Source organism: Trichogramma pretiosum, unplaced genomic scaffold, assembly GCF_000599845.2.
Source record: "Trichogramma pretiosum strain Unisexual culture from Peru unplaced genomic scaffold, Tpre_2.0 scaffold4, whole genome shotgun sequence".
NCBI lineage: Eukaryota > Metazoa > Arthropoda > Insecta > Hymenoptera > Trichogrammatidae > Trichogramma > Trichogramma pretiosum.
The window spans coordinates 648,857-676,810 of NW_019641688.1; the positions used below are offsets into that span (position 1 = coordinate 648,857).

The 27,954-nt window shown below is 42.7% G+C and overlaps 1 protein-coding gene across 2 annotated transcripts; it reads left to right on the top strand.

The window, feature by feature from the left end:
• The first annotated feature begins 279 nt into the window (after positions 1-279).
• LOC106656071 (high-affinity choline transporter 1-like) lies at positions 280-27,725 on the top strand. Of its 2 annotated transcripts, XM_014376716.2 has the most exons (13): positions 280-457; positions 2,354-2,605; positions 13,566-13,777; positions 19,320-19,427; positions 20,217-20,445; positions 22,470-22,698; positions 23,212-23,610; positions 23,739-23,842; positions 23,958-24,088; positions 24,164-24,438; positions 24,651-24,677; positions 25,044-25,452; positions 25,532-27,725. In XM_014376716.2, the coding sequence occupies exons 3-13, from the start codon at positions 13,603-13,605 to the stop codon at positions 26,419-26,421; spliced, it is 2,976 nt and encodes a 991-aa protein (XP_014232202.1). In that variant the 5' UTR covers positions 280-457; positions 2,354-2,605; positions 13,566-13,602; the 3' UTR covers positions 26,422-27,725. The 2 variants fall into 2 exon arrangements, with proteins under 2 accessions (XP_014232202.1, XP_023317404.1); XM_023461636.1 differs by lacking the exons at positions 280-457; positions 2,354-2,605; positions 13,566-13,777 and adding exons at positions 5,121-5,290; positions 5,361-5,472.
• The last annotated feature ends 229 nt before the right edge of the window (positions 27,726-27,954 follow it).

Sequence of the window (27,954 nt, forward strand, 5' to 3'; positions counted from 1 at the left end):
CCCCCTCGGCATTTTCACATAGTGACTCGACGAGAGGGACGACTCTTCTCTCTTTCTCTCCGGTAGCTGTTTCTCTCTCTTTCTCTCTGTGCTGCTGCTGCTGCTGCTGCTGTGTGCATGCACGACGACGACGACTGCGAGAGAGACGACGATCCGCGCCAGTAACGCGCATCGCCTCGACACGGATACAACTTTTCATCCGCCGCTACTCGCGAGCTTATACACTTCATCTCGCCAATTTATCGTTGTATCGTTGACTTTTTTTTTTTTTTTTTTTTGATCTCGTGATCTTGTATCCTTTGTGAGTCGTACAGCACGCTCGCACGATTGGAACAGTTTACGTGCGGAAGTAAGATTAATTTTGAAACATGAATTGTTGTTGAGTGCGTGAGAGAGTTTGCGGAGTCAAGTTCAAGACGCGCCTGGCGGCGGCAGCCCTTCGACGATACGACAAAAGGTGATTATTATAAGGCGAAGCTCTCTTGATCGGAGCTTCTCTTCAACCTCGTCGTAAAGCTCGCTCTTACAAACGCGTAAAGATACATTAGAAGAGGAGAGAGGAGCGACGTAGTAGTATGTCATGCCTTGTATACACACTGTGCGGCGGCATCGTGTTGTTATATATACACTACCTACGCGCGCGTGAATTGATGCACAAGAGACGCGCGTGTCTGCCCGCGCCAACTGGATTCTACATAGAAAATCTCTGCTCTCGACTCTGCGACGTGCGCGCGTTTATTTACTCATTAGAGAATTTTCATCCTCGTACACACGGCAGGTCCTGTACGCGATGTTATTTAGTGACACGGATTATTCGTGCGCTCGTCGATAATTCGCTCAGCTCCCTTGTATAGTACAGGCCCCTCCGTGTGTCGCACCGCACGAACGCGATCGAAATTACAATGCGCGCGCCCGAAAATGCGTAATCTTTATCGCATACAACTGTGCGTGGGTGTGCAGCGGCGTTTATCCCCCTATATAGCTCGAAAATGTCTGTCTATGTGTGTGCGTGTGTGTGTGTGTGTGTGTGTGTGTGTGTGTGTGTGTGTAGCGGTCGACGCCGCGATGTACATACGCGATCGATTATTTTCATTTACTCGACTGATTTAAATCCGAAGCGCAACGATGTTAATATAATGATGATAAAGCCGCAGCCGCGGTGTGCGACTCGCGGAAATATTCATGTACGTATCGCGCATGGTTTATTTTCAGCTGTATACATACTCGGCCAACGTGTGCGCGGCCGCATTTTCATAATATATATAAATTTCCAATTTCATTTATATGTATCATATATAATATTGTTCGCGCGCGCTTTATATATAGTCAATAATGCACAATGCCGCGCGAGTAAGAGACTATAAGGGAGGGCAAATAAATTTTCCAAGCACCTTTCTAATGGCAGAGCTTGCGGCAGCAGCCACAGCACAGCAGCCGAGAGTATTAATTTTTTACTTTTCAATAGCTGCTGCTGCTGCAGCAGTAAGCAGTTGTACCGCCAGACAGACGATTAATTACCTTTCATAATGTACCGTGTACTTTCCTTCCTCGACGCGATTAATTGCTGAGCGCGCGCGAGCGAGCGAGCGAGCGAGCTTACGGGCCTTTTGTTCGCGAGCAGCGCATGCAGCATTATTATACAGCGTATATAACACACGTGTGCGAGCAGAGTGTATAACGCGCGGGAGAGGCCGCGAAAAAAATGAGACATCGTCATTCTTTTTCTCTCTTCTCTTTTTTACCCCGAGAGATAGAGTCAGAGAGAGAGAGAGAGAGAGAGAAACGCAGAGAATCATCGCGAGCGCGGAACAGCAGCATAGGGAAGATTTTCGTCGACTGCACAGGTGGAGCGCGCGCTGAAAATCCGTGCGCGCGCGGGCGTCCTTTATTTATTTATCTGTTTTTTTCCTCTCTCGCTCCGTTTTTCATTACAATGGCCCACAGTCAGGCTCTCTGATTCGGTACGAGCAAATCAAGCTAAAATTTTAATGCCGAGTAAACAAGGCGCTCGCGCGCGCGCACGGATGATAAACAAAAGAAAAATCTTTTTCACCCTACGCCTCTTGCCGCTGAAAAGTAACACCGCGCGTCAATGGAACACTCCAATTAAGTTAGCTCTCGAGTGGCGTGCACACACGTACACATTCACGTATGCACACAAAACACACGTATACTAGCGAAAAAGCTCGTGTGCCGTGCGCGCGCGGTCATTTGCCTAACTCAATCTTCTCCTTCTCCTCTCGCTTTGCACATTTCATTTTGACTTGATCTCGTAATTTTCTTACATATCCTTTTTTTTAAATAACGTTATATATAAACGAAGTTATCTGTTTGCACATTTTCATGTATGCAGCGCCTGGGGGAAGAAGATCGAGGACTGAGACAGGAGAGAAAGAGATCAAGCGAGCAATGACGACGAAGGCAAAACTGTTCCAGGCGGGCTGAGAGCTTTTTTTCGGTGGGTGGAAAATGCATACGTCGAACTGAATTGTGCGCTCGCTCAAGAGAGAAAAAGAGAGAGTATGGGATCAATTGGCCACGGCGCTCGACTGTGAAAGTTATGAGGCGAAGTTACACACACAGCCGACGCGGATAAGCCTCACAGGTGAGTGTATAGCTTTTTTCATTTTCATCGTTTCGTTTTCGTACGTTTTTCGATATACGCGGCTGTACACGCTTTGCGCACGTGAGTTGCGCACTTTGTCTTTTTTTTCAATTCGTCGTTATTTCATTTATAATGATAACGACGTTGAGATAGAACGATACGTAGGCACGTCTCGTCATCTGGCGAAGCTTATGTACCTATTTCATTGTTTCAATGTCGCGCGCAACGTACACTACTTCTAGCTATTTTCTTTTTTTAAATAAAAATTCCTCAAAAGCCGATAAATACGTATCAACGGTACACAAGTTAAAAGGTCACAGTACTGTAGTTCACGGCTGTATCGACGTTACAAAGCTCGCTGTTTTATAAATAAAAAAAGCAACAACAACAACGACAACGACAAAGGTTGAAGAAAAAAAAATCATCGCGAATATTTTCCAATCGTTCAACAAAAACAAACGAGAAAGAGAGAAAAGCCGCTCAGGATTTTATACCCGTGGAGCTTGCGGCGTAGAGCTTGCAATTAAAAATGACGCAGATTCCTCTTTCGCTCGCTCTCTACACGTTGTTGTGTCCGTTCGTGTTTATACACAAAGATTTACAAGGCGCAAATAAGTACTGTAAAACCATAAAGGTACGTGCCTCGCTGGAGTGTACGGCATACTCGCGTTATATGGGTGGCGAGGGGTGAGAAAAGATATAGTCTCGGCTAACGGTATGCTCTTGTATTATATCTAGTATATAAGTTGGAGGTCGTTGTTGGATACTGTACCATCGTGCCTCGTCTCTCTATGCTATTACCTGGAACGCTGAGCAGAGACAAAACGTACGCTCGAGTAATGCAGATCGTGCATCTATATATTATACATGTATATTAAAAGCGTGGAAAGCCTCTCCAGAGAGCCGTACGCTCTTACCATACCAATTACTATCCACTACTACTGCTACTACTACTACTACTACTACTACTACCAGCGCTTCTATATAGATAATACGATTCGAGAGGTTGCAGTGATCGATATATGCGACGTAAGGCCTCGCACAGGCAATATCTTCCTTTTGGATTACGTCGACCTACAATACAAGCCTATGGGTCTTTGTGATCGTGTACGCCTTTGCCGCTGCAGCCCAGCTCTTAGTTGGTCCGGAATCGGCCTCGATAAACTGATTATAATAATATACATTTCGAGGAAAGGATAAATGACGCACAAGGAGCCTTGCAAGGTCTTATACAAGAGAATTATGATAAAATTATATAAAATCAAGCAACGTACGGAAATAAATGGATGATCGAAGAGCCGAGAAAGAAGGAAGATCTACACTTGCGGTATTTTCAGAGTCTTTTGACACGAACGAAAAAAGAAGGAGCATACAAGGGAGAAAAGCGCGGCGGAAAAAGAAGATGTTGGCGCTCGTCGCAAAAGCTCAAAGAAGCTCGCTCGCCGCAGCTATCAGATATTTAAGGAACTCGACGAGGATGAGTTGATTGTGTAGATATAAATATGATTACAAAGAGAGATGATATTACAAACGAATCGTATCCTCCACGGAGGTTGCGCTTCGAAAATCGATCGAGAGATATTGTATTTTAGCGCCCTGGCAGCTAGCCCCGAAATCAACGATATATATAATATACGGTTTATATTTATGACTCGCGGGAGAGTATAGATTTTGGCCAGTGCAATAAGTTCGAACGATAACGAGCTTTATCGAGCGAAAGAATTAGATCGTTGCGGATTTTCTCCGATACAACGAGATCTCTCGGCCCGCGCGAAATAATTCCCTGTTTTTGCCGAATTACGCACATCCACCGTATTATTATAGATTCGCGCATTGGCTTGCCCGCATAAAAGTAACGTTTTTTACAGTTCTCTATCGCGTCCAGACACGAGAGAATCGAAACTCTATTGTATTCGATGCGCGTATATGTGTGTGTTAGGAAAAAACGTGAATCAGAATGGAACGAATCGGCCAACTATCCGTGCCGAGGTGTGGCTTCTCTCACTCCCATTTTTAATATTGAAAAACAAGCGCTTCTCATAAATCATTCTTGAACTCGATCACTCATCGCGTTATCACGAATTTAAAAACTCGTGCCCAATGTTCTGACGGCTATCTACCCCAATTCAACGACCAATCACAACACGTTTATTTCGAAAACGCATTCAATCCACTGTTTTTTTTTAAGTAAAAAAATTTTGATGTATTTTGTAAAATCATCGACGCAACCGTTCTAACAGTTTTTTGTATTGTATCAGTGTTTTTTGTATTACATCACTGCTTTCAGAAATATAGTTCTAATCTGTGTGAATGTTTCACTACATATATCGCACATAAGAAGCGTCATTTAATTGGGCGCCTGTATGAATGACAATTTTCATTGCAATTTCGGTGTGGTTTCAATGGCAAGCGAGTGCCTCTATTGTATCGCAGTACATTACTGCCTATGACCAGTCAACAGTAGAGGGAGAAAGTATCGCCAAAGAGCTATCATAATCGCGGGGTCACCCCGCTAATATCCTGCAGTAAGCAAGTGTTTACAAAGTGATGAATTAGCGATACAGACTACAGTGTTGGCTACCTCGAGGCACATAACCTCGAATAATTTCTCAGTGCAAATCGTGAAAATTTATAGTGATTACATAAAATAGAGCAAGAAATGGAAAGCAAAGAGGGCAAAATTAGGTATTAATTTTTTTTCCATTCAATGATATTTTTTCAAGCGATCACATCATCAAACTTAATTATTCTTTAGGGTGAAAGATGAACCGAATGATGCTTGGTCGGTCGTAGACGACGATTATATTAACTCGGTGGACTCTTGTGAAGCCAATAAATTTGAAACAATCAAGTTTCATAAATCATCGGTGAGTTGAATAGTTTGAATTGTGTTCTTGTTTTCCAGTATCAAAAGCTTTTACGTAATTTTAATTTTAGGCAAATCACACGAACGAGGGTAGGGCGTTACAGGAAAAGCTAGACGAAAAAATATTCGTAGATATCGAGTGCAAAGATGTTAAATTATTTTCAATGGACATCTGTAAATCAGAGCATCCAAATTTTCAACCTGTCGTAAAAATGGAAAACGAAAATCAGACCAATGACATGAATGAAAATATATTCATTGATTTTGAGTGCAAAGATGTTAAAACTGAACTACCGTCTTTATCGATAACCATCTACAAAACTGAGCATCAAAGTTATCCGTCAGTAATGAAAGTAGAAAACCACATTCAGATCTTAAACGATAAGGATTCGACGATTTTGGTTAAAAAAGAATTCGATAACGATAACAACAGTTCATTTCAAGAAAAGGCCCGATTGAAGCTTAACGAATCTGGCGAGGTAAAAATATGTGAAATAAGAACTCCGAACAAATCATCTCATAAGGAAAATTTGTGTAGGAAGATTTATAAAGGAAATACGTATCTAACTACTTATATTAATTCGACACACAAAAGTATTAGACAATATGAATGTGAGATTTGTCTCAAATTATATAGTCGCAAGGATAACCTCAAAAGTCACATTAATATAGTACACAATCGGAAGAAACCCTTTGAATGTGAAATTTGTCTCAAATCGTTTGGACAAAAAACATACCTCAAATCTCATATAAATGTAGTACACAATCAGAGCAAACCTTTTGAATGTGAGATTTGTCACCAATTATTCGGACTAAAATGTAACCTTAAAATACACATAAACTCAGTTCATGCTCGAAGTAGACCCTTCGAATGTGATATTTGTCACAAATCATTTGGATTACAAACTCATCTCAAAAGGCACATAAATGCAGTGCATACTCGTAGGAAACCATTTGAATGTGAAATTTGTCACAAATCATTTGGACAAAAGTGTGACCTCAAGCGTCATGTGAATGGAGCACATGATTGTATAAAACCCTTCGAATGTGAAATTTGTCACAAATCATTTGGAGTACAACGACATCTCACAGTTCATATAAAACAAGTACACGATCGAAGCAAATCCTTTGAATGTAATATTTGTTGTAAATCTTTTGGAGATAAACATCATCTCAAATCTCACATAACTGCAGTACACGATCATAGCAAACCCTTCGAATGCGATATTTGTCGCAAATCATTTGGACAAAAAGGTACCCTTAAACATCACAAAGATGCAGTACATAATCGGAGCAAACCTTTTGAATGTGATATTTGTTACAAATCATTTTCATACAAAAGTGACCTCAGTAAGCACGTACGTACAGTACATGATCGTATCAAACCCTTCGAATGTGAAATTTGTCACAAATCATTTCTATTCAAGAGCCATCTCAATATACACGTAAAAACAGTACATAATCTTCTCAAACCCTTCGAATGTGAAATTTGTCGCAAATCATTTGGACAAAAAAGTCAACTCAAACCTCATATAAATTCAGTGCATAATCGTATGAAACCCTTTGAATGTAATATTTGTCACAAATCATTTGAACAACAAATGCATCTCAAAAGGCACATAAATATAGTACATGATCAGAGCAAACCCTTCGTATGCGATATTTGTTTCAAATCATTTGGGTACAAAATTTATCTCAATAACCACATAAATGATGTACATAATCGTAGCAAACTCTTTGAACATGATATCTGCCATAAATCATTTGATTAAGAAGGTACTCAGAAATCTCATATAAATGCAGTACATGATTAAAGTTAACTCTAGGAGTGAGTGATTTGTTCCAAGACTCATTTAAGCTTGATGTAGATTTTTAGACTCACATGTGTACGATATGAAATTTAAGAGATACTTTGAGGCAAATATTCTTCAATTTCGTAAAGAACAATAAAGTATTACAATCTGTTATTAATTTTGTTAGATTGTATAAAACCTTCCTTTCACTTTCTTTTCATGAATAAAAAAATATAAACAATATTTCTCAAGTACCTATTCCCCTTATTGTTATACCGCGAAGCAAAATTCATTCTTAAACTTCACACTCTAATCCCCACGACTGATTATCATTATTGCTCGATGAAAATACTCTATAAGTAATAGTAACAATTCCATCCACCCGTTGAAAAGTAAATCGAGTATGCAAAGATTAAAATCTATAATTTACGATAATCGCGTGAATTCTATTAACTGTGTACTGTATATAAAATCCTATATGCTATATTCTTTATGTTAAATTTCCAAAGTGTAGTTCCAAAGTTAGGTTCAAAAATCATAGCATGATACTATTATGAAATAAAAATTTCACGAAACCACCATTAAACACGACTTGCATGCATGAGCTTCAACGCATCAGCCCATTTCGCGAGACTCGGATATTATCTCATTATACCAAAAATTTCAAAAATCGCGCTCAACGTAGAGACAGCGTCGTCCCGCAAATTCCAATAAACAATCGCGACACATTATTTATCGCGATGACACGATCAGGCCATCACTTTTTTCACGAGAGGAGCGCGCGATCGTCGGCAAATAGAAAGCAACGACGTTCGACAGGTCATTCGGTCGCCGTGTATATTAGTAGATTACTTTTTTTTCTCTCTCTGTTCTCTTTCTTGCGCATCCTCTGTCCTCTGTATCGTATAATATACGTCTCGTTCCATTTTGCATACAGCTGTGGAGCTTTCTCCGCATTGCCTATCAGTAAACACACAAACGCTTATTTCTCAAACTAGCTTTTTGAAACAGACTAGGTATGTGTACACCCCGAACGAGGTGAATCTACGACGACGACGACGACATCGCACGCACCATAGTATTTCCGGCTAGTGAATGTATACACATTCGTGTGTGCTATATATGTATATTATACGGTGTACGCGGGAGTATACGCGAGAGCAACGTCGTTGCTTCCGGCGTGCGCGTTCCACTTTTCAATTGAAAAAGAGCCCGAGTGTGTGTGTGTGTGTGCGAGAAAAGAGCGCGCGCGAGGCTTGCTTTTTTGCCGCCTCAGCTCTCCTCTCTGTGCATAACATGGCATGCGCACGATACAGGCTCGATTTATCATCCATCTAGCAAAGCACATTGAAAAGTCTCTTTCTCTCTCTCTGTTTCACTCTTTTTCCCACTCTCTCGCGGATCGCATAAATACCGGAAGAGAGCTTTAATCATTGCGTGGTGCAAGCAGCAGCGGTGGCAGCCTGGTAAGCTCCAGTTCGCGTTGATGTACGTACATTATAGAATCTACATGGACCCATGTACGAACGTTCGATAAACTCTGTCTCTCGTGCTTATGCTTTACACATAGGTTTATGTACTACGTGAGCTTGCAGCGTGCTCCGTACATATACAGTTTAGAAAATTAAGCAGATTAATTCGAGCTATTGGTGCGCGCGAGCTCTCGCGGCCCAAGGCCTCAGCCTATACCTTACGTATATACGGGAATTAGGTTGCGACGATCGAACCGCTTTTGCATACTATATACGAGACGATGCGTTCCATAAATTTCCGATCAGTTTTCAGTAGAGAGAGCTGCGCTTAGTTTATTTGTTGTTTTTTTCTGTCTGTCTCTAAATTCAATTACGTCAATCTCTCGTATCGTCGATACTCGAAAGACCTCGTATATTTCAAACAGTCTCGAAAGTTGATCTCTCTCGTTCATCATCAACTCTAAACAATTTTAGTGCGCTATATACTTTTTGGTAAGCCCGGTAAGGACCACGAAAAAGATACAAAAAAAAAAGACAAACGTACACGAACTTTTTCTCCTCGAACGAGAGTGAAAGAGTCAAAAAAAAGAAGAAGAAAAAAGCTCGTACGAGAAAGATAGATTGAAGAATCAAGCTTTCCCTCTGTATCTTCTTTTCCATTTGTACGCACGATAAGTAAAATTCCAAGCTCTTACTCGTTCTCTCCCTCCTTTTTTTTTTCTCTCCCATTTTGAGCACCTTCAGCAAGCAGACCTTGCTTGCCTGCACACACGAGGCAAAGACGTACCGACTGCACCTACACACACACACATACACACAAACACATACAAATACGTGCATTTATACGTATATAGCAGCGAGTTGCAGTAAAGCTCACGCACGCGAGCTTTCGCGAGCTTGAAAGGCAACAGTAAGCAAGTAGGATAAGAGAAGAAAAAAAAGCGAGCAGTAAGGAAGAGGGAAAACTTAGAAGGGGGCTTCTTATAGCTTTTCTTTTCAATCTTCGCGCAACGCAAAAAAAGAAAAAAAAAGAAAAACGAGAAAGAGAAAGATGACTGCAATATTCTTACACCGATACGAGTGTGTATTACACGAGCGTACATAATATACAAGGGAACATCAAAGCTTTTTAGCCGGGGCCTCTCGAGCCGCGTGGCGGATCTTTCTCGCGATCTTAACACATATAGCACCTATACGCGCGAGTGGTGTATTATTAAGTTCGCCTCTTTACGGCGATGTGTGTTAAGACACCTTTCGCGAGCTTTACTTCTCTCTTTTTTTATCACACATACACATGCGTATTATCTTTGAATACATACGATATACGTTATACATAGCGCGCAAACACATTTACGCGCGCGTCACGTATTAATATTTTATATAGAATATAATATGCGCAGCACCACCGAGAGCGTGGATTATCTCGTCATCGGCCAATTTCATTCTTGCTCCCTTTTTCCGCTCGCCGTAAAGTAAAAAGAGAAGAATAAGAAGAAAAATCCCAGCCACTCGAACGAGCGCGCTGCTCTCGGGCAACAAGGGCACGAGGCGTCGGTGTCGAGTGTTTACTCTGCTCATATATTGTATTATATTAGATGTGTATATGTATACATATATACGGGGCATGTCCAACCCTTTTCTTCCTTCGGCCGATGAATATTCATGCTGTGTGTTTGTCATATAGTGCAAAGCTCGCAAGCTCGCACACACACATAGGCGCCACTGAATTTAATATATGTACATTGATATAGACTCGCGCACAAACATACTGCAGCGTATAAGACACACAAGTACGTTTGTGTATCCTATTGGATATAAGCTTTTCTCGAGACGCTCGAGGTTCGTACTGCTATGTGCATCTATGCGTATTATGTATTTTATCATATATATATTCGAGGCCAAGCGCTGCTGCTGCATCGGTGAGCGCGTATTGTTTCACTGCGCTGTACATATAACGCGAAGCTGGCAGGTGTCGGTATGCAAAAATATGTTTACACTTCTGCACATAGCGTGTAGGGGAAAAGAAGAAAATGTATAATGCAGGCGTCTTGAGAGGAAAGATGGAAATGTGCATTTTATAATATACATGAAAAGCTGGTGTAACGATAACAATTCGCCGAAGTAAATAAGAGAAGGAGCGTTTGAATTCGTACTTGTAACTTGTGTATGAGTCTCGAAAGAAAAAAGTTATTTTCGACTCGATGTGTAAAGAGGTCGGCATTTCAACCGTGTACACACGCGCCCTGTAGAGTAGGTGCAGAACAATGAGTATAATATGTATATAGTGTATAAGCGTTTTTTAATGTACTCCTGACATTTGGAGCACCATTCCGCACGCGCGTGCAGCAGCAGTCCATGTAGCGTGCATGTAACGCGTTTAGCAACAATAACAACAACAACACAATGACCAAAAAAAAAAAGCGAGTAAAGTCTCTTACGTAGCTAATGCACTCTAAAACTCGTTCGCAGCGGCTGCTCTTGGCAAAATTTTGGGGGCGCAGCAGCAGCAGCAGCAGCAGCAGCTTTGTGTAATCTAGCGTGCTCGTATCGCGCGCTCGCTCGACAATTTCAACGCTCGATGGTGCGCGCGGAGGCCTTCCTGATGACATTTTATGCACGCGGTGAAAATTCAGAGTCATGCATACGTATCAGGACCTAGATGTATACGACCCGTGATCCCTTCAAACGCTCGACTCTTGGAAAAGAGTCTAGGCTCGTGCTTTAAAATCCAATCATCGACTCTTTTTCCGTCATGTACCTTTACTGTGATAAAAAAAAGGCGCAGGACCCTCACGTAAAAGAGCTCAAAGAGTTTCAAACTCTGCTAACTTTTCAAAAATATGCGCTTAGAATTCATATCGATCTTTATCTGTATATATATATATGTGTGCGGCTCTTGAAAAAAAGCTGTCGAGATGAAGAAATTCATTTGTGAATGTTTCTTCTTTGGTACGCAATTGCATACGTACGTAATATTTTTTGCAAGTACCGTCGTGAATAATTGACGGTTTAATTAACGCGCGTATACAAACAAGCGCACAATCATGTGTATATGTACGCAGTTGCAATCGCCGACGCATATACGTGTAATGCAGAGAGAAAGCAATTTATAATTGCCACGTTAATTACTTCATTTACGACTCTCGGCATTCTATTTCCTATATACGTTTGGCCGCGTACCGAATAATCGACTAGGTTTGTGCACGCGCGTGCAATGGGGCTCTCTCTCTCTCTCTCAATTTTGAATGCAGGTCAGGTCAAGCGACCGACTGGCCGACCGACTGCTGCGCACTATAACGGCCTGTGCTCTAGCCTGTGTGTATACAATAATAATGCAATATGCAAACCAACGAGAGCGACGTGGCTCAAGGATCTTCGCATCGATTTTAATGATATTGAATAAATTTCGAAGCGAGAGAGAGAGAGAAAGAGTAAAAATCGCATCTGTATTAATCGCGCGGTCGCAAACAAGACAAATTGGTCGGGCGGTCGGGGATTTATGGGCTTTGCGTTTTCACGGAGAGTCGGACGATAATCGCTATTCAAACGTCGATAAAACTTTGCATTTATGCTAATGCTCGACTGATGCCGATACTTAATTTCAGGCTGATGTTAAACACATTGAGCCCTCTTAATATAGTTTCTTCTACTAAAAAATTATTTTGTTAATCATCTCAATCATTCACGAAACATCTAAGATATGATCTGTTAGAGCTCTGATAAAATTACTCAATACTAATAACGTCTTAATGACCATGTAAAATATTTCAAAATATTGAACCCATTTTAATTAAAATTAAAATTTCAATATTTCCAAAAATGCAGTGCTGTTTAACTACTTCAAATACGGTAATACGGTAATCTGCTAATAGATGGCGAGTATATTTATTTTAGTAAACCTGCAAGTGGCAAAGTTAAAATAACTATATAAGTTATGGCATGTCATGGCAAGTGACAACTATGGCTTCTTTTTTAGCACGTAAATCAATCGCTGACGAGCATAATAATTAATATGAGTATCGTCCAACGTATAACCAATTCAAACTATCAATCACTCTCGTCATCATCCACGCAAGATTTTCTCGCTTAAATTCGCAACGATTTAATCATCGTCGAGTTAACGTAACAACAATCATTACGTCAACAAATATTTAATCAATGCCGTAGACTACATACGCTTGTGTAGTTCAGTCCAGGGATTGTAAGAGCGCCTACACACATATATATACGCGCGTTAGCTACGCAGTAATCGGTTTCGATCATTAATTGTATTAGTCCATCCATCGATCAATCAAGCTTCGATGACGAGATCGAGTCGCTAAATACGTTGTTGTTGTTGTTGTTGTTGTTGTTGTATGCCATAGACGCGTGGGTATACGTGAATTGCAGTACATGTGAGTGTGTGTGTGTGCAGCAGAGCCTCCGCAGCGGCAGCAACAGCAGCGTCGGCAGTATATTACGAGCCGTTTGTTACGCGAACGAGGAAAGAGGCTCAGGGAACATCCCGTGAGTGATCTATTTACTTCAGCAATCGAGCCGAGTCTTGCATGGTATACATCGACCTTCTCACATATTACGATATAACCACGGCGAGATATCGACTCTAATCGATAATATTATTGTAACAAGTAGTTGATATCGCGCCCGCTACGTGGCAGACTCGTATATTTATTGCAATTCCCAACAACGAAATTGTAAACAAAAATCTATGTATATCTGCATACAAAAAAAATGAAAATAACTATCATAATTCGTTCGCTTTTACGAATAAGAGTTTAATATTCGTAATACTTTTTGCCAATGCTCATTGCCATAATGTACGATCGCAGGTGAAGCAGCTGCAGCAGTAGCAATAGCAGCGTCGTCATGGGCATCTACGTGGCGGGGGCGGCCGGATTGGGCGCTCTCTACGCGGCGATCGTCGGGCTCGGCTTGTGGGCTGCCCTGCACGGCCGCAAGCGCGCCTCGGCCGGCTCCCAGAGCCACATGATACTGGCCAATCGTAGCGTCGGACTTTTTCTCGCCATTTTCTCGCTCGTCGGTAAGTATACATTATACATTACGGTATATATAGTAGCAGCCCAATGGCATAGGAGATACTGTATAACCGCACATAAACTACACCTGGCCTCGCGGGAGCTTGCTCAGCGCCGCTTAACGCAGCTACACACTCAGCTACATGGCCCGGCACGGTGGGCGCGCGCGCGCTCACGACGACGGGGAAAATTTCGTTATCTACAGCTACTATCTCGATGTATTATTATGAGAGGTTAAAAATATGCGTCTTATTTTAATAGTTGGAAGCTCTGCGATCTACTCGCCCGCGTAGATAAAGCTCTGGAGCATATTTATCTCTGCGAGCGCGACGTTGTAATATTTCATCGACATTAAAACAGTGTTACGCGTATAATAAGAAACGTGTAACTTACGGGGCTCGCAGGCCTCCAGTGCGCAATCTTCGTGTTTCGTTTGCGCAAAAATATAACGCAATGAGCGTCGTGCTCTACCGTGGAAAACTTTTTTTTCGTAACGGTAAAAAGCTCCGCGCCGACAAGGAGGAAATAATTCAGCGCGAAAATAAAAACTCGGTCCTCGTTTTACAGTCGCGTGTATACGCGAAGACGGCGACGAAAAAGAGAAAGATACAGATCGCCCAAAAACGTTTGTTTTTCTCTCCTCGTCGCAAGCTCATTCCGTGCTAACCACGGCGTATCTTAAAGTCGCGAGGCCGTGCTCGAGCTTGCAGCAGTAGTAGCAGCAGCAGCAACGACGTCGCAGTATCATGCCGTACGCGTACACACAATAAAGCTTCGGGATCTTTGCCACGCGCGCTATATACACGTACATCTGATATATATGTGCTTGTGAGCTGCGAGCATACTCGCGCGTGCACAGAAAGCGAGTCCTGCAAGCCTCTCGACCAAGAGCCAAGTGGTCTTCAAAAAAGTCGTGCGCTCGCTCGCTCGCCCGTCGTATATACGTATACGGGCCAACAAACGAAGAAAGAGTAGAGAAGCCAAAAGAAGAAAAAAAGAATACGGGCGGGGGTCGGAATGAACAATGCACCGCTATGTGTGTGTGTGTGTGTGTGTGTGTGGGCGCGCGCGCGCACGAGGACTCGATCCCGAGCTCTTAATTAGGCTCGCGCTTTTACTTGCGGCTAGCTGGTTGAAGAGGATCGTTCCGAGTCTCTTTTGCTGCGCGACACAAAGAAATTGAGAACGAGCAACGTGGACTTTTTCATCGAGATACAATTTCCTTTCCTTTTTCTTTTTTTTTTTTTTAATTAAAATTTATTATAGCCAAGCGCGAGGGAAAATTATGGCTAACAGCTTGTATAAGTGGTCATTTTTCTCTCTCTTTCTCGATTTTTAATTTTTTTATCTGGATCTCGACCAGCAATTACGTGGTACTATTATGCATTATTGTCATCGACAAGCCATCAGCCCTCATTAAATTCTATAATTTTCCACTGAAATTGATTTACACAGACACGGGAACTTATAACATAGATATTGTTTCTCCCGACAAACAGAAAAGACTGACTCGCATCGAAATTCCGGCGCTTCTCCATCGACGCGCGATAAGTCAAGCCATACACAAGTCGTACACGAAAATCGCACAAGTATCATACAGAGTAAAGTTTTACCCCAAGTACGATATTTCACTTGTTGACAAATAATGCATTATTCAATCGCGTTACAATATATTACGAGATCGCGCAGACTTGGCGTATAATTCAATGCGCGGCTAAATCCTGACAAACATGGATGTACACAGCGACTCATTTGGCTGCGATATAAGCGAAATATATACAAACTTGCGGCATACACACGCTCGAGCTCTTATTAGTTCAGTCGCGTCTCGAGGGAAATTTTCAATACATATAATACATACGATCCATACATACACAGAACCGAGCTGCCTCGCGAACGCGTGACTGACGTTAATATATAGATCTTTTGTTTCCTGCTGGATGTAGGTACACACACATAAGAGCTAGGCGCACTGTACCACTTGGCAGAAAGAGCTGATGTCAGCTTGATTAATGCATTATATAAAGAGCACGTACTATATAGGCACACTAGTGAATTGACCCGCGGCACACATATCATTTTGACCCGAACTTCGATACGCGAGCTTTTGCTTGTATATGTATTTAAACAATGTCGAACGTGTTTGGGTGGAGTATAATGTGAAACTGGGGTGAACCATCGTGATTTCTCGCTCGCTCTCTCTCTCTCTCTCTCTCCCGCCAAGTGTATGTACTTTACCGAACTTTCGGGTACCGCGTGTGCGCGCATAAACGCACGATCGTTTGAATAAATCACGAAATTTCACAAGAATATGACCTCCCCCCGCTTTTCATTGCCCATTGTATAATTCATGTACATACGGTTGAACGGATGAAATCAATTATGTTTTTCCACGTTGATTAAAATTACGAAAATAGCCGCTCGTAAACACTGCGCGCACAGCAGCTAACAGTGTAGCCGATCCGCGAAAAGGCCACGAATTATGATGATGCAAGCTCTCGGCGCGCGGATATATAATGAACGCTTCTTTTATGTCTGTGTGAGTGTGTGAGTGTGTGAGTGTATGCAAATCCTTTCCGTTTTCAAAATCGCCAGCTTTTGCAAACCATTACCTTAATGAAGCTCAACCTGCTGCTACTGCTGCTGCTGCTGCTGCTCTTCTACGACTGCTCGTGCTTGCGCGCCTATATCTATATACGTATTATACACTCGGGCTGAAGCGCAGGAGCTGCTGCTGCTGCTGCTGCAGTGTTGAGTACGCACTATATACGAGCGCGCGCGGCGCAGACGATATGTATATGGGTCAAAATAATACTTTTTTACAAAACCGTGCGCACGTATGTCACCGATCTTGACGCGCTTTTGGTATGTTATAGTACATGGTAAAAAGGTCCCAAAAAAAAATTTTTAGACCCCCTCCTCCCTCCTGCCCCCCACTTCCGGAATAAACGTCCATTTTCGATCTATATTTTTTCTGAGGACATGAAGCAAGTAAAAAATCTGAAAAAATTCATAAAAATACTTTTCCACAATCCAAACAACCTTGAATTTTTTCAGATTTTTTGAGTGCTTCAGGCCTTCAGATAAAATCATTGAAAATTTCAAAAATCGAGATACGGCGGTATGAGCCGATGTAGTACTCGGAAATTTTTTCAGTTATTTTTCGCATTAAAAAACATAACCTCAATTTTTTTCAGATTTTTTCAGATTACCTAACGCACCTTTTGAAGCCAAAAACCGATTTTTTTGACGAAAATAATTTTTTTAGGACAGTACGGAGCCTCGAAAAATCTGAAAAAAATTTTTTCTTGTTTTTTTCATCAAAATACGTAATCTCAAATTTTTTCAGATTTTTTAATTGAAGGCGATAGCTTCTAGGGCCGAAAAATGCTATTTTTAACAAAAAATGGTTCCTAGAACCCGATGGTTCCGGTGAAAAAATTTGAAAATATTTTTTTTGAATTCCTTGTCAAATTTTAATAAATTTTGACCGTTTCAAAAGTTCGATTGAAGCTTCCTAGCTCATTTTAGAGCATCAAACGAGTTTTATCATTCCTTAATGTCTTCAGAAACGTCTTCAGATATTTTGCACTAATCTTTGTCCTGCTCTAAAATGAGCTAGGAAGCTTCAATCGAACTTTTGAAACGGTCAAAATTTATTAAAATTTGACAAGGAATTCAAAAAAAATATTTTCAAATTTTTTCACCGGAACCATCGGGTTCTAGGAACCATTTTTTGTTAAAAATAGCATTTTTCGGCCCTAGAAGCTATCGCCTTCAATTAAAAAATCTGAAAAAATTTGAGATTACGTATTTTGATGAAAAAAACAAGAAAAAATTTTTTTCAGATTTTTCGAGGCTCCGTACTGTCCTAAAAAAATTATTTTCGTCAAAAAAATCGGTTTTTGGCTTCAAAAGGTGCGTTAGGTAATCTGAAAAAATCTGAAAAAAATTGAGGTTATGTTTTTTAATGCGAAAAATAACTGAAAAAATTTCCGAGTACTACATCGGCTCATACCGCCGTATCTCGATTTTTGAAATTTTCAATGATTTTATCTGAAGGCCTGAAGCACTCAAAAAATCTGAAAAAATTCAAGGTTGTTTGGATTGTGGAAAAGTATTTTTATGAATTTTTTCAGATTTTTTACTTGCTTCATGTCCTCAGAAAAAATATAGATCGAAAATGGACGTTTATACCGGAAGTGGGGGGTAGGAGGGGGGAGGGGGTCTAAAAATTTTTTTTTGGGACCTTTTTACCATGTACTATAACATACCAAAAGCGCGTCAAGATCGGTGACATACGTGCGCACGGTTTTGTAAAAAAGTATTATTTTGACCCATATAGACACAGCCGGCGGTCGCATCGCGAATCGTTGGTACGAATGCAATCGAGCTGGAGACCTGCGGGAGCGGCGCAGTAGCAGCAGCAGCAGCAACGGTAGTAAAATACGTACCCTATGAGAGAGTCGGCTATATGCTATAATCATGTCTTTATACGCATGTGTACGTGATACGCGTGAGCGTATAATGTGCACTAGCTATATACTCGCATATTATACACGAACGTAAACAAGGTAGAGAGGAGCAAATGGTTGAGCGTATAAATACGAAAGTTCGAGCAGTTTTAAGGTCCAAAAGCGTCGAAATTATATTAGCACGGTGAAGCTGCACGCTCGTAAATGACGGATCTGTGTGTGTGTGTGTTTTATTGTATACGTGCACGAAGTAAGCTAGAAAAAAACGAACTGCCACACGGAGAGCTCCTCCCTTTGAATTGGCTCAAGTTTCAGAAACCCGCGCGTGACCCGATGACACGTAACAAGAAAATTGGCGCGCGATCTCTTTTCTTTTGTTTTCTTAATGCACAGCAATAACAGTAGCTGCAGCAGCTCAAGTTTAATGAATAAAGATTAAGCGCTCGATAAAGTACCGAGTGAAAAATTCCAATTTTCCTTCCGAAAACTATAAAAACACGTCACTCGGGCGACGTGTAAATGGAAGGCAAGTAAAGTAAGGAGAGAGAGAGAGGAAAAAAAATGATGTTGGCTGCGCCTTTTGAAAAGCTCGTGCGAGAGCTAGCTGCTGCAGCTGCCGCTGCGATCGAGCGCAAACTGCCCTCTTTTACCCTTCTATTCCGTATTATAAAACATCACAAGCGGCAGTCGCGTTCCATATTTTTACCAGCTCCAGAGCTTGCAAGCTTCGTCTCTTTCTCTCTCCATCTCTTTCGAAATAAAGCCAAACAGGAAGATGAAAAAGATACGTTTTAAGTAATGCACTGCAATCTCGCTGCAGTGTATAGGCTAGGGCGCTTAGGTACAAGCGGCACAGACAGAAAGTATTATATACCTGTAGCACCCACATATAACATTTCGATAAAGCCGGGCCGTGCCGCTTTTTACTGTACACTATCGCGCGACACATATTTTAGGAGCGCACCAACACCACCACCAAGGGGCTTTGTGCGCTTTTTCGGATCATACTTATGAGCATAATTTGTGAATTCGCGCCTCAAGAGTCATTCTTTTTTCTTCTCTCTTTTTCCAGCAACATGTGTCGGGGACACTTTGGTGCACGGCACGGCCGACGCGATGTTCAGCCGAGGATTGGCCTGGTGCCAAGTGCCCATCGGCTACGGTCTAAGCCTGCTGTTCGGTAAGTCACGTACGATAGTTCCTGGAGTATAGCAAAATTTATACATATACGCGTGTGTATCAGCTCGCGACAAAACTTTTCCTCGCGTATAAATCCCCATGCACTTGTCCTGCTCTCCTGCTGCAGCAGCGAGCTTAGGCGTGCGCGCGATCTTTCGAGACAAATGCCTTGCGCGCGCGATATTCTCCCCTCGAGGATTTCTTCGCACGCGCGCAGGTGAGTTACGCGTACATAGAAGAAGCAAAGAGCAAGGCGACGACGACGACGTACGCGAGCTTTTTCTACGTGTAAGCTACTTCTTTTCTTATTTCTTTTTCTCTCTCGTGCGTGTTACGAGTGACGCGATGAAAAAGACAATAGGGGGTTGAAACAAGTGGAGAGAAAAAAAATTAAATAAGATCATTGCTAAATACTCGCCGGGGAATAATCGAATTGTCCGAGGAGGAGTCGCAAGCGCGCCTTGTCGAGTAAAGTGAGTTTGGATGTATAACCGCGCGGAGACGTTATATTCTCTGCCGAATGCGAATGGAAGAAACGATGACAGGACGCCGAAGCTCGAGTACGTAAGTGGCTCAAGCTCGCTCATACGTATATAACCGCACAGCTCGCTCGCAAGCCGCGCACATTACCGAAACACTTGGAAAAAGCACCTCGAGCGTGTAATCGGGTTTCGCTCGGGTCGTCAGCTACCGAAACTGCCGTTGAAATCGCGTTGACGAATTACATGTACGATGCACAAGTTTTGTAATTGGATAGTAATAGACGTGATTCTGATGCTTGTGATCGAAGGTGCGCTGCTGTTCGCCAAGCCGATGCGTAAGGCCGAGTACGTGACGATGCTCGACCCGTTCCAGCAGCACTATGGCGCCCGAGTCGGCGGCCTGATGTTTCTGCCGGCGCTCTGCGGGGACCTCTTCTGGTCGGCAGCCCTGCTGCGGGCGCTGGGCCTGGCCGTGAGCCTCGTGGCCGGCATCGAGACGACCGTGGGCGTCGGCGTCACCGTTTTGGCCATTGCGCTGTGAGTATACTCGACTAATATTTATATCGTAAACACGTCATATATGTTCTACGTACACACATAAAACGTTATGTATCGAATGAAGTACGTAAGATTGCATCGTGCATGCGTAACGTTATGTTATGTATTTAATTCTAAAACTTTGCTTTTTCTCTTTCGGTTTACGAGAATTTAGTTATACCCCATGTAGTGGTAACTTGTGAACTTTGTACCTGAGAAAATAAGTTCAGATACGTAGAATTTTCAGCACGCTTCCTTTCATTATACATAAAAGTATCGTGTGATCCAGGCATAATTTATTATTTTTAGTGTGCGAGTATTATCATGAAATTTCGTGATTTAACAGCAGCGTTCTAGTTTTTATTCCGAAATTCATAGCTGTAAAGTAAATATGAAATATATTTACTTTAATTGAATATTGATGAAATTTATGAATATTTTTCACATTATCGAGTAAACACTTTAAACAATCATCAAGTTTGACCTAACATGGTGAAACTTGTAGTTTAATATCATTTACGTACTCTTTTTTCGCGAAACCGAGAATTGATATTAATCAATTTCAATCAAATAACAGTTATGCTCAGTTTATGTCTTACTGTCTATGTTAATTTACTCTTGGTCAAGCATTGTTTTACACAAAATAAACCACTGATACAGATTCAAATATGAATGACAATGCAAATATAATACGGTACTTTCGTTACATCCGTACTCGTACATCCGTCTTATGATTGCTGTTAGTGATGATGCGAATGTAAAAAATAACACATCGTCGTTACGTTTTATCGAAGAAAAAAATAGAAAAGGTAAATGCAAGTTTTAGTATGTGCTATCGACAGCTTCGAAAAGGCACTAATGACGACGACGGCGAAGCTCTTCATTTTTTCCTTTTTTTTTATTCATCCGCATCAGCTAAAAGTAAGCCGCACATCCTGCAGAAACTAGGAAATCAATAACTCTCGCCCCGCCGAGCCGATCATCGCGTTTAATAATAACGCACGCGTCGCGTAATATATAGTTGCAGCAACAGCAGCAGCTCGATATAACGCGCTGCACCAGTGTGTCAATATTTCGCAGGCTGCGTGAAAGAGAGAGAGAGAGAGAGAGAGACTCTTCTATATAGCAACACTACAATATGAGGTGCTCCTTTTTGCTTTCGGATATCGGAAAGTACGGCGAAATTAAATGCAGCTGCACTCTTCGTACCCATATAGCTAAGAGAAGCTACCGCCGCTTCGATATATATTGAAAGTCAAAGGAAAAACTGCACTGTATCCGCACGCGTGGAAAAATAAATCGAAGCACTCAAGTTTCCATGCCTCGCTCGCGCGAGCTTGTAGAGCGCGAGAGACTTGCCCGCGCGAGCTCTTATATAGCAGTAGGTATAAGCTGCACTCTCGAGTACTCGAACGATTGCGCCCGGCCGCGAACGCCGAGCGCTGGATAAATTCAAGCTTCAACTCCTTAAAAACTTTAGACTCGAGACTCGACACAATCAGCGAGAGAGAGAGAGATAGAGAGCCGCCAGTCCCATGCACAAGTTTATATAGCAGTAGTAGTACTACACGGCAGTTGTAGAGAAACAATCGCAATTCGAATTGAAATATCTTTCAGCGCGCGATAGACTTTCGTCTAGAGCTTTGGCTCCGCAAGCTCCGCGAGCTTTTTATCTTTCTCTCTCTCTCTCGGCTCGAGTGCATAGTAGTATGTATGTACATTGCTCGCGAACCTGAAGCTTACGTCTTAGTTCGTTCCAACTCGTTAGCGTGCGACGAGTTTTTCTTGTCTCGTCTCTCTTCTTCGTCTTCTTTCTCTTTCTTTGTTGTTCTCGAACAAAGTGCCGCGAATTAATCGACATTATATTTATAAAATTTACATTGATCGAAAATAACCGACAAGTCGGAGTCGTTATATTATTTCCTTGATTGGAGATCGTTATTATAATTTCGCCGAATATTCATGCGACTCTCGATCGCGTTTCAATAACCAACGGCACTTTTTGTACGCCTCGATTTACGCAGGTACACGGCGACGGGCGGCCTGTACTCTCTGCTCTGGACGTCGGCACTGCAGCTGGTCTGTTTGACGGCGGGCCTGGCGCTGGCCGCGCCCTACGCGGCCCTCCATCCGGCCGTCGCCTTCGAGAAGAGTCTCCTGGCCAAGGACTGGCTCGGCGGCATACGCGACACCGACGTCGGCGAGTGGCTCGACACCATGCTGCTGGCCATCTTCGGCGGAATACCCTGGCAGGTTCGTAATGCTCTTCAAAATATTTACATTGACATTAATGTTTGAGTGGATTGAGAACATTATAATAACCGTACATAAAACCTAGTTTTGATCTATACAATTACTTTGACTTTTCGACTTGTACATTTTAAGATGAAGGTACTCGCCATCTAGCGGTGGAGATTGGCTTTGATTGCGATTGAATTTTTATGCATTTTTGAGAAATTTCAATTTAAATGTTTAAATTTTATTATAGAATTGAATCATTTTGGTTACTTTGTATAATGGACCTGGATCTGCATGCATTTTTTGTATCTTTTATGAAAAAAATAAATCTGTACTGAAAATTCATTTTCAACGATAATTCCCAACAAAAGTATTATAAATACAATTCGTTATTGTTTACTTTAATTGTAATATCTGATTTTACATTAAATCTACATTAATAGTACAATTTCTACAATTTAATATATTAATACTGCCCAGAAACTAAACGCGCTTATTATGTTTGTTCGTGTGTGTCTGTGTTCATAGAGCTACTTTCAACGTATACTGAGCATCAAGTGTCCGCGCTTCGCTCGGACCGTCTCGATCGCGGCGATGTTCGGCTGCCTGGCGCTGGCCGTGCCCTCGGCCATGATCGGCATCATAGCGCGCGACACCAATTGGCCGCAGGTCGAGCAGGCCCACGGCAACGGCAACAGCAGAATCGTCGCTTCGGCCGCCTCCTCGCCCGGCTCCTCGATCTGGCGCAATTCCAACGGCGGCGGGGACGTGCTGCCGATGGTGCTGCGCTATCTGACGCCGCGCTGGGTCGCCTACGCCGGCCTCGGCGCCATCGCCTGCGGCATCATGGCGTCCGCCGACTCGAGCATATTCTCCGTCAGCTCGATGTTCTCGAGGAACGTTTACAAGATGACGATGAGGCCCAAGGTAAAAAGAGCGAAACTTTTTAACAAATGCGATATATTATATGTACGGCTTGAGATGCGCGAAAGTAGTTAAATTGGCTGTGACGTAATTGAACATTAAACATTTCGTAACGTGCGTATGTGCATTAGGCTTCAGAAAGAGAGCTGGATTGGATCCTGCGCATTTCCATAGCGGTAGTTTCTTTTCTTTCCGCCGCAGTTGCTCTTAGTGTTAGCAGTGTTAACTATTTAGCGTGAGTAAATTTATTATATCTATGAAACTATAAAATTATCGTAGATTTCAATTTTGCATAACATCGCCTAAATGACGATGAAATCAGAGCTTTATATTCTGATTTATCCCATTAGATTTTTGTGCGCTGATTTCGTTTACGTGGTGCTGTTCCCTCAACTCGTGTCGGTGATCCACTGGCCGAAGCTCGTCGACTCTTACGGCTGTCTGGCCGGTTACGCCGTCGCAGTCGTCGTCAGGATTTCTGGTGCGTACAAACATTAACACGAAAATTATATATTTCATTTACCTTTAGGCTTTCTACAATATCTATTGTGCTCAGGTGGAGAAAAGAGCCTGGGCATACCAACGTTCGTCGAGTATCCGTTCTACGATCATCAGACGCACAAGCAAAAGTTCCCGTTTCGCTCCACTGCGATGCTGGCCTCGGTCTTCGTTCAGCTCACTGTGAGCTTCTTCACGCGCAATCTCCTCGGCCAGGGCTACCTGCCGGGCTGCTGCGACGTACTGTCGGTTTACGCGCCCAATGCCAAGAATCCGGCAAACGGCGTGGCGCCCAGCAGCTCGGGCGCGGCGCTCCTCGATTGCACCCTCAACGTGAGTATAATTAATTAATTAATTAACTTGACTTTAATAACGCCGATTTATAACTCACGCCCATATAAGTAAAAAAAAAATTCTGTTTCTTTTTTTTTTCTCTATCTTTCGACGCCATTGTTTTTTTTTTTTCTAGAAAATTTTATAATGCGCTTTTCTCTTCTCTTACTCGATATATTTTTTGCTGAAATACGTCTACGTTCTGTTTGTAGGTGAAAAAGAATAAAAGAGTGACATGGGTAAAGTAGCCAACTTTCGACTAAGATTTTTGCAACTTTTTTATCTCGACTTCCACCACACCACCACCACAAACCATCGAATGATCTCCTTTTGCTCCATCGACCCGTTCATAATTATACACAAGCAAAGCCGATCCGAATCCGCATTCAAGTAGTTGATTGAATTCCATCATTAGGATTAGGATTTCACCATTACACTCGTTTAAAACAACGATTAACGTAGATATCGCATCTTCGCACTTAATAGTTTTAAATTTCATCTTATAAATCTTAGATTGAATCCCCGCATAATTTCATGCTATAGAAAACGCTTGAGTAATTCGTCAAGATTAACCGGGGGGAAAAAAAATTGTAAATAATTCGCAGGACGCCTCACCGGGCCACATGTCCGACGCGACGACGCTGTCGAGCAGCCGCACCGATTACGACGCCAGCAGTACCGACACGCAGCTCCAGACGCCCACCACTCCGCAGCAAGTCAGCATAATTTACGGCGGCGGCGATTCTTCGACTCTGGGCAGGAATCACAACGCGGCGCACAAGGCCAATCAGGCGCTGCACAATCTGCGCGAGTCCATGAGCCCGAAAATGACGACGGCGACGGTGGCCTCGCGGCCCGGACTGCACCACTCGAACTCGCTGATGGGTACGCCAACGGCCGGGGGACAGATATTGGGGGTGAAGGGTTTGCAGATGACACCGGCACACATGGCCGACTGCCCGCAGGCGCCCGTGCCGCCGAGAATCATGAGTCCCACCACGCCCATCTCGTTGCGTAAGGATCCTCAATTTTTTTTGTTGCTTTTTGCTAGTAAATTTGATAACTCGAGGCTTTTATTACTGATTTTGCGCAGCACCTTATGCGAAAGCCATACCGACGACCATAATCACGAACGGACGCCTCGAGGGCGATAAGAACCAGTGCGGCGGCGATCGCAGCAACATGGAGCTGAGCCTCAATCTGACGGACGGCTCGGGCATCGTCAAGAAGAACATCAAAGGCGTCAAGCTGATCGGCATGGACGGGGGCGGCGGTGGCACCCTGAGGCGGCCCTCGCTCCAGGGCACCTTTTCGCCGACGCCCTCGGTCGAGATGGTCAACATATTCGATCGTCGACAGAGCAGCGGCTCGTTCGGGCCGAGCTCGCTGTCCCCGATCCCGGGCGTGGAGGCCTGCAAGACTCACGGCACGGCCATGGGCAACGGCGGCGCCGGCGGCCACGTGGGCAACGAGCACTGTCGCATCAAACGCGGCATCGTCAGGCATCACAGCTTCAACGACACCGGCGATCGCAATCTGACCACGTTGGCCCGTCAGCCGACTTATCCGTCGATGCCGCTCAACTCGCTGGTTCGCAAGGGTGGTGGCGGCAACGATTCGCTACCGCCAACGACGCCGACCAGCCAAACGACGATGATGACGACGATGCAGAGGCGCAACTGCTCGAGCCTGCGGTACTCCTCGTTGGCCGACGAGCACAGCTGTCAGGCGGTGGACGCGGCCGCACGGCTGCACGCCACTCTGCGACGCGACAATCGCAACTGCAAGTCCATGATACATCACGGCACGATGGGTCGCTCGCATCACGCGACCGGCAGCACCGGCAATTATCTCGACGACAAGTCGGTCAGTCTGGTGGGCCACCTGCTGGTCAGCCCGACCTACGGCATGTACAACTCGGCGGTCAAGACGGGCTCCTACGACTACTTCGTCGGCAACGACGAGGCGGTCAGTCGATTTTGAGCCGCGTGTCCGCTCCACGGCACGCCGGCTCGTCGACGCTTGCCACCCATCGATCGTTCGTTCTATTGACAGATTTATTTGTACGATGTAGTACATCTTTCAATCGCCCGGGCAAATGCAATATATCTCGTACATACTCGGACTCTCGTATTATGAAAACAAGTTTTTCTTTTACTTCGTTGTTGTTTGATATATGATATTATATATCGTCGTGTACTTAAATGTATTTACTGTATAGAGTTTGTAGTATTGAGCTTGAATCTGGCCCCTTACGTGCAATAAATATAATATAATATATTGTAGTGTCGTGTATGAGATATACGCGTCAATGGATGTAAGCTCGCGAATGAGTCGATTGAATATAATTATTATACATATAATATGTGTACATTTTTAGGGTACGGCTGAGATATAACACGTGCGCTATATACGCAAAACGTCGAGAAGAATTTCTGCAATACCAGTGCCTGTGCATTAAATACTCAAAATGTCTGCTTTTGATTACCCCCCCCCCACAAAAGTATAACGCACACTATTTTGACTCGTAAAACTCGAGAGTCCCCCGCTTTTTGCCACGTGTCCGATAATTCATTTTAATAATCTTCCACAAAAAAATAAACAAACAAACGACAAAGAGTGAGAAAAATAAGCGTGAAATTATCTCGAGCAACAGAAATATATATATTATGATATGCGTATGCGAACACGCGTGACCCGCGTCTAATAATGTAATAACGATATTATAAATGCATGAAACAGAAACGTCCACAAAATGTGCAAATTCACAATTAAATCGGAAACTCGAAGAATTAAATGATATTTTTGCACCCGATGACTACACACTGTATGTAGGTAATACATGAATATGTATTTCTCGTGTATCACACTTATTATACAATAATATCCATAATTATCATGTACATGTAAAGCTATATAAATGCGTCGAAATGGGAATGTTTAATGAATGAAAGAAAATAATGATAAATTAGCCATTCAAATTACGTGAGCGATTCTATAAACATGTAAAGCTTTCGAATGAGTGCAGTATGTGAGCTGCGTGAATTATTGCAAACAATATATTATGCAGTAATCGATTCGCATAATATACTTATACCAGTAATGCATTTCAAAGGGAATCGTGCGTATTGCTGCGTTCCTTCTGCATTTTTCGATGTAGTCTATGGGTTTTTCGATCACTTTCGACTTTTTGACTCGTACATTATGTGTATAACAATAGAGACTTTTAAATGCACGGAATTCCTCGTTTTTTTGCAGACACAAATAATAATAATAATGGAAATGAATTTTTTACCTCCAATCAATTTTCTACCCAATATATTGATGTTCGACTGAACCGAAGACTTCTTTTTGAATACCGATTTTTGATCTTTATACCTTTTAAAGGTATTATTATGGACTGGAAAACCTTGTAGGAACCCAGTGAATGCACAATCTTTCTGTACTTTTGTATATATTATAGAAAATAATGAACAAAGTTGTATCGAATACAATCATGTACATCTCACACCTGAA

Coding starts and splice junctions, on each gene's coding strand:
- LOC106656071 (XM_014376716.2), top strand. CDS start 13,603: ATGGGCATCTACGTGGCGGGGGCGGCCGGATTGGGCGCTCTCTACGCG. Junction 23,843..23,957: donor AGCAGTGTTAACTATTTAGC/GTGAGTAAATTT, acceptor TTATCCCATTAG/ATTTTTGTGCGCTGATTTCG. Junction 24,678..25,043: donor AGAATAAAAGAGTGACATGG/GTAAAGTAGCCA, acceptor AATAATTCGCAG/GACGCCTCACCGGGCCACAT.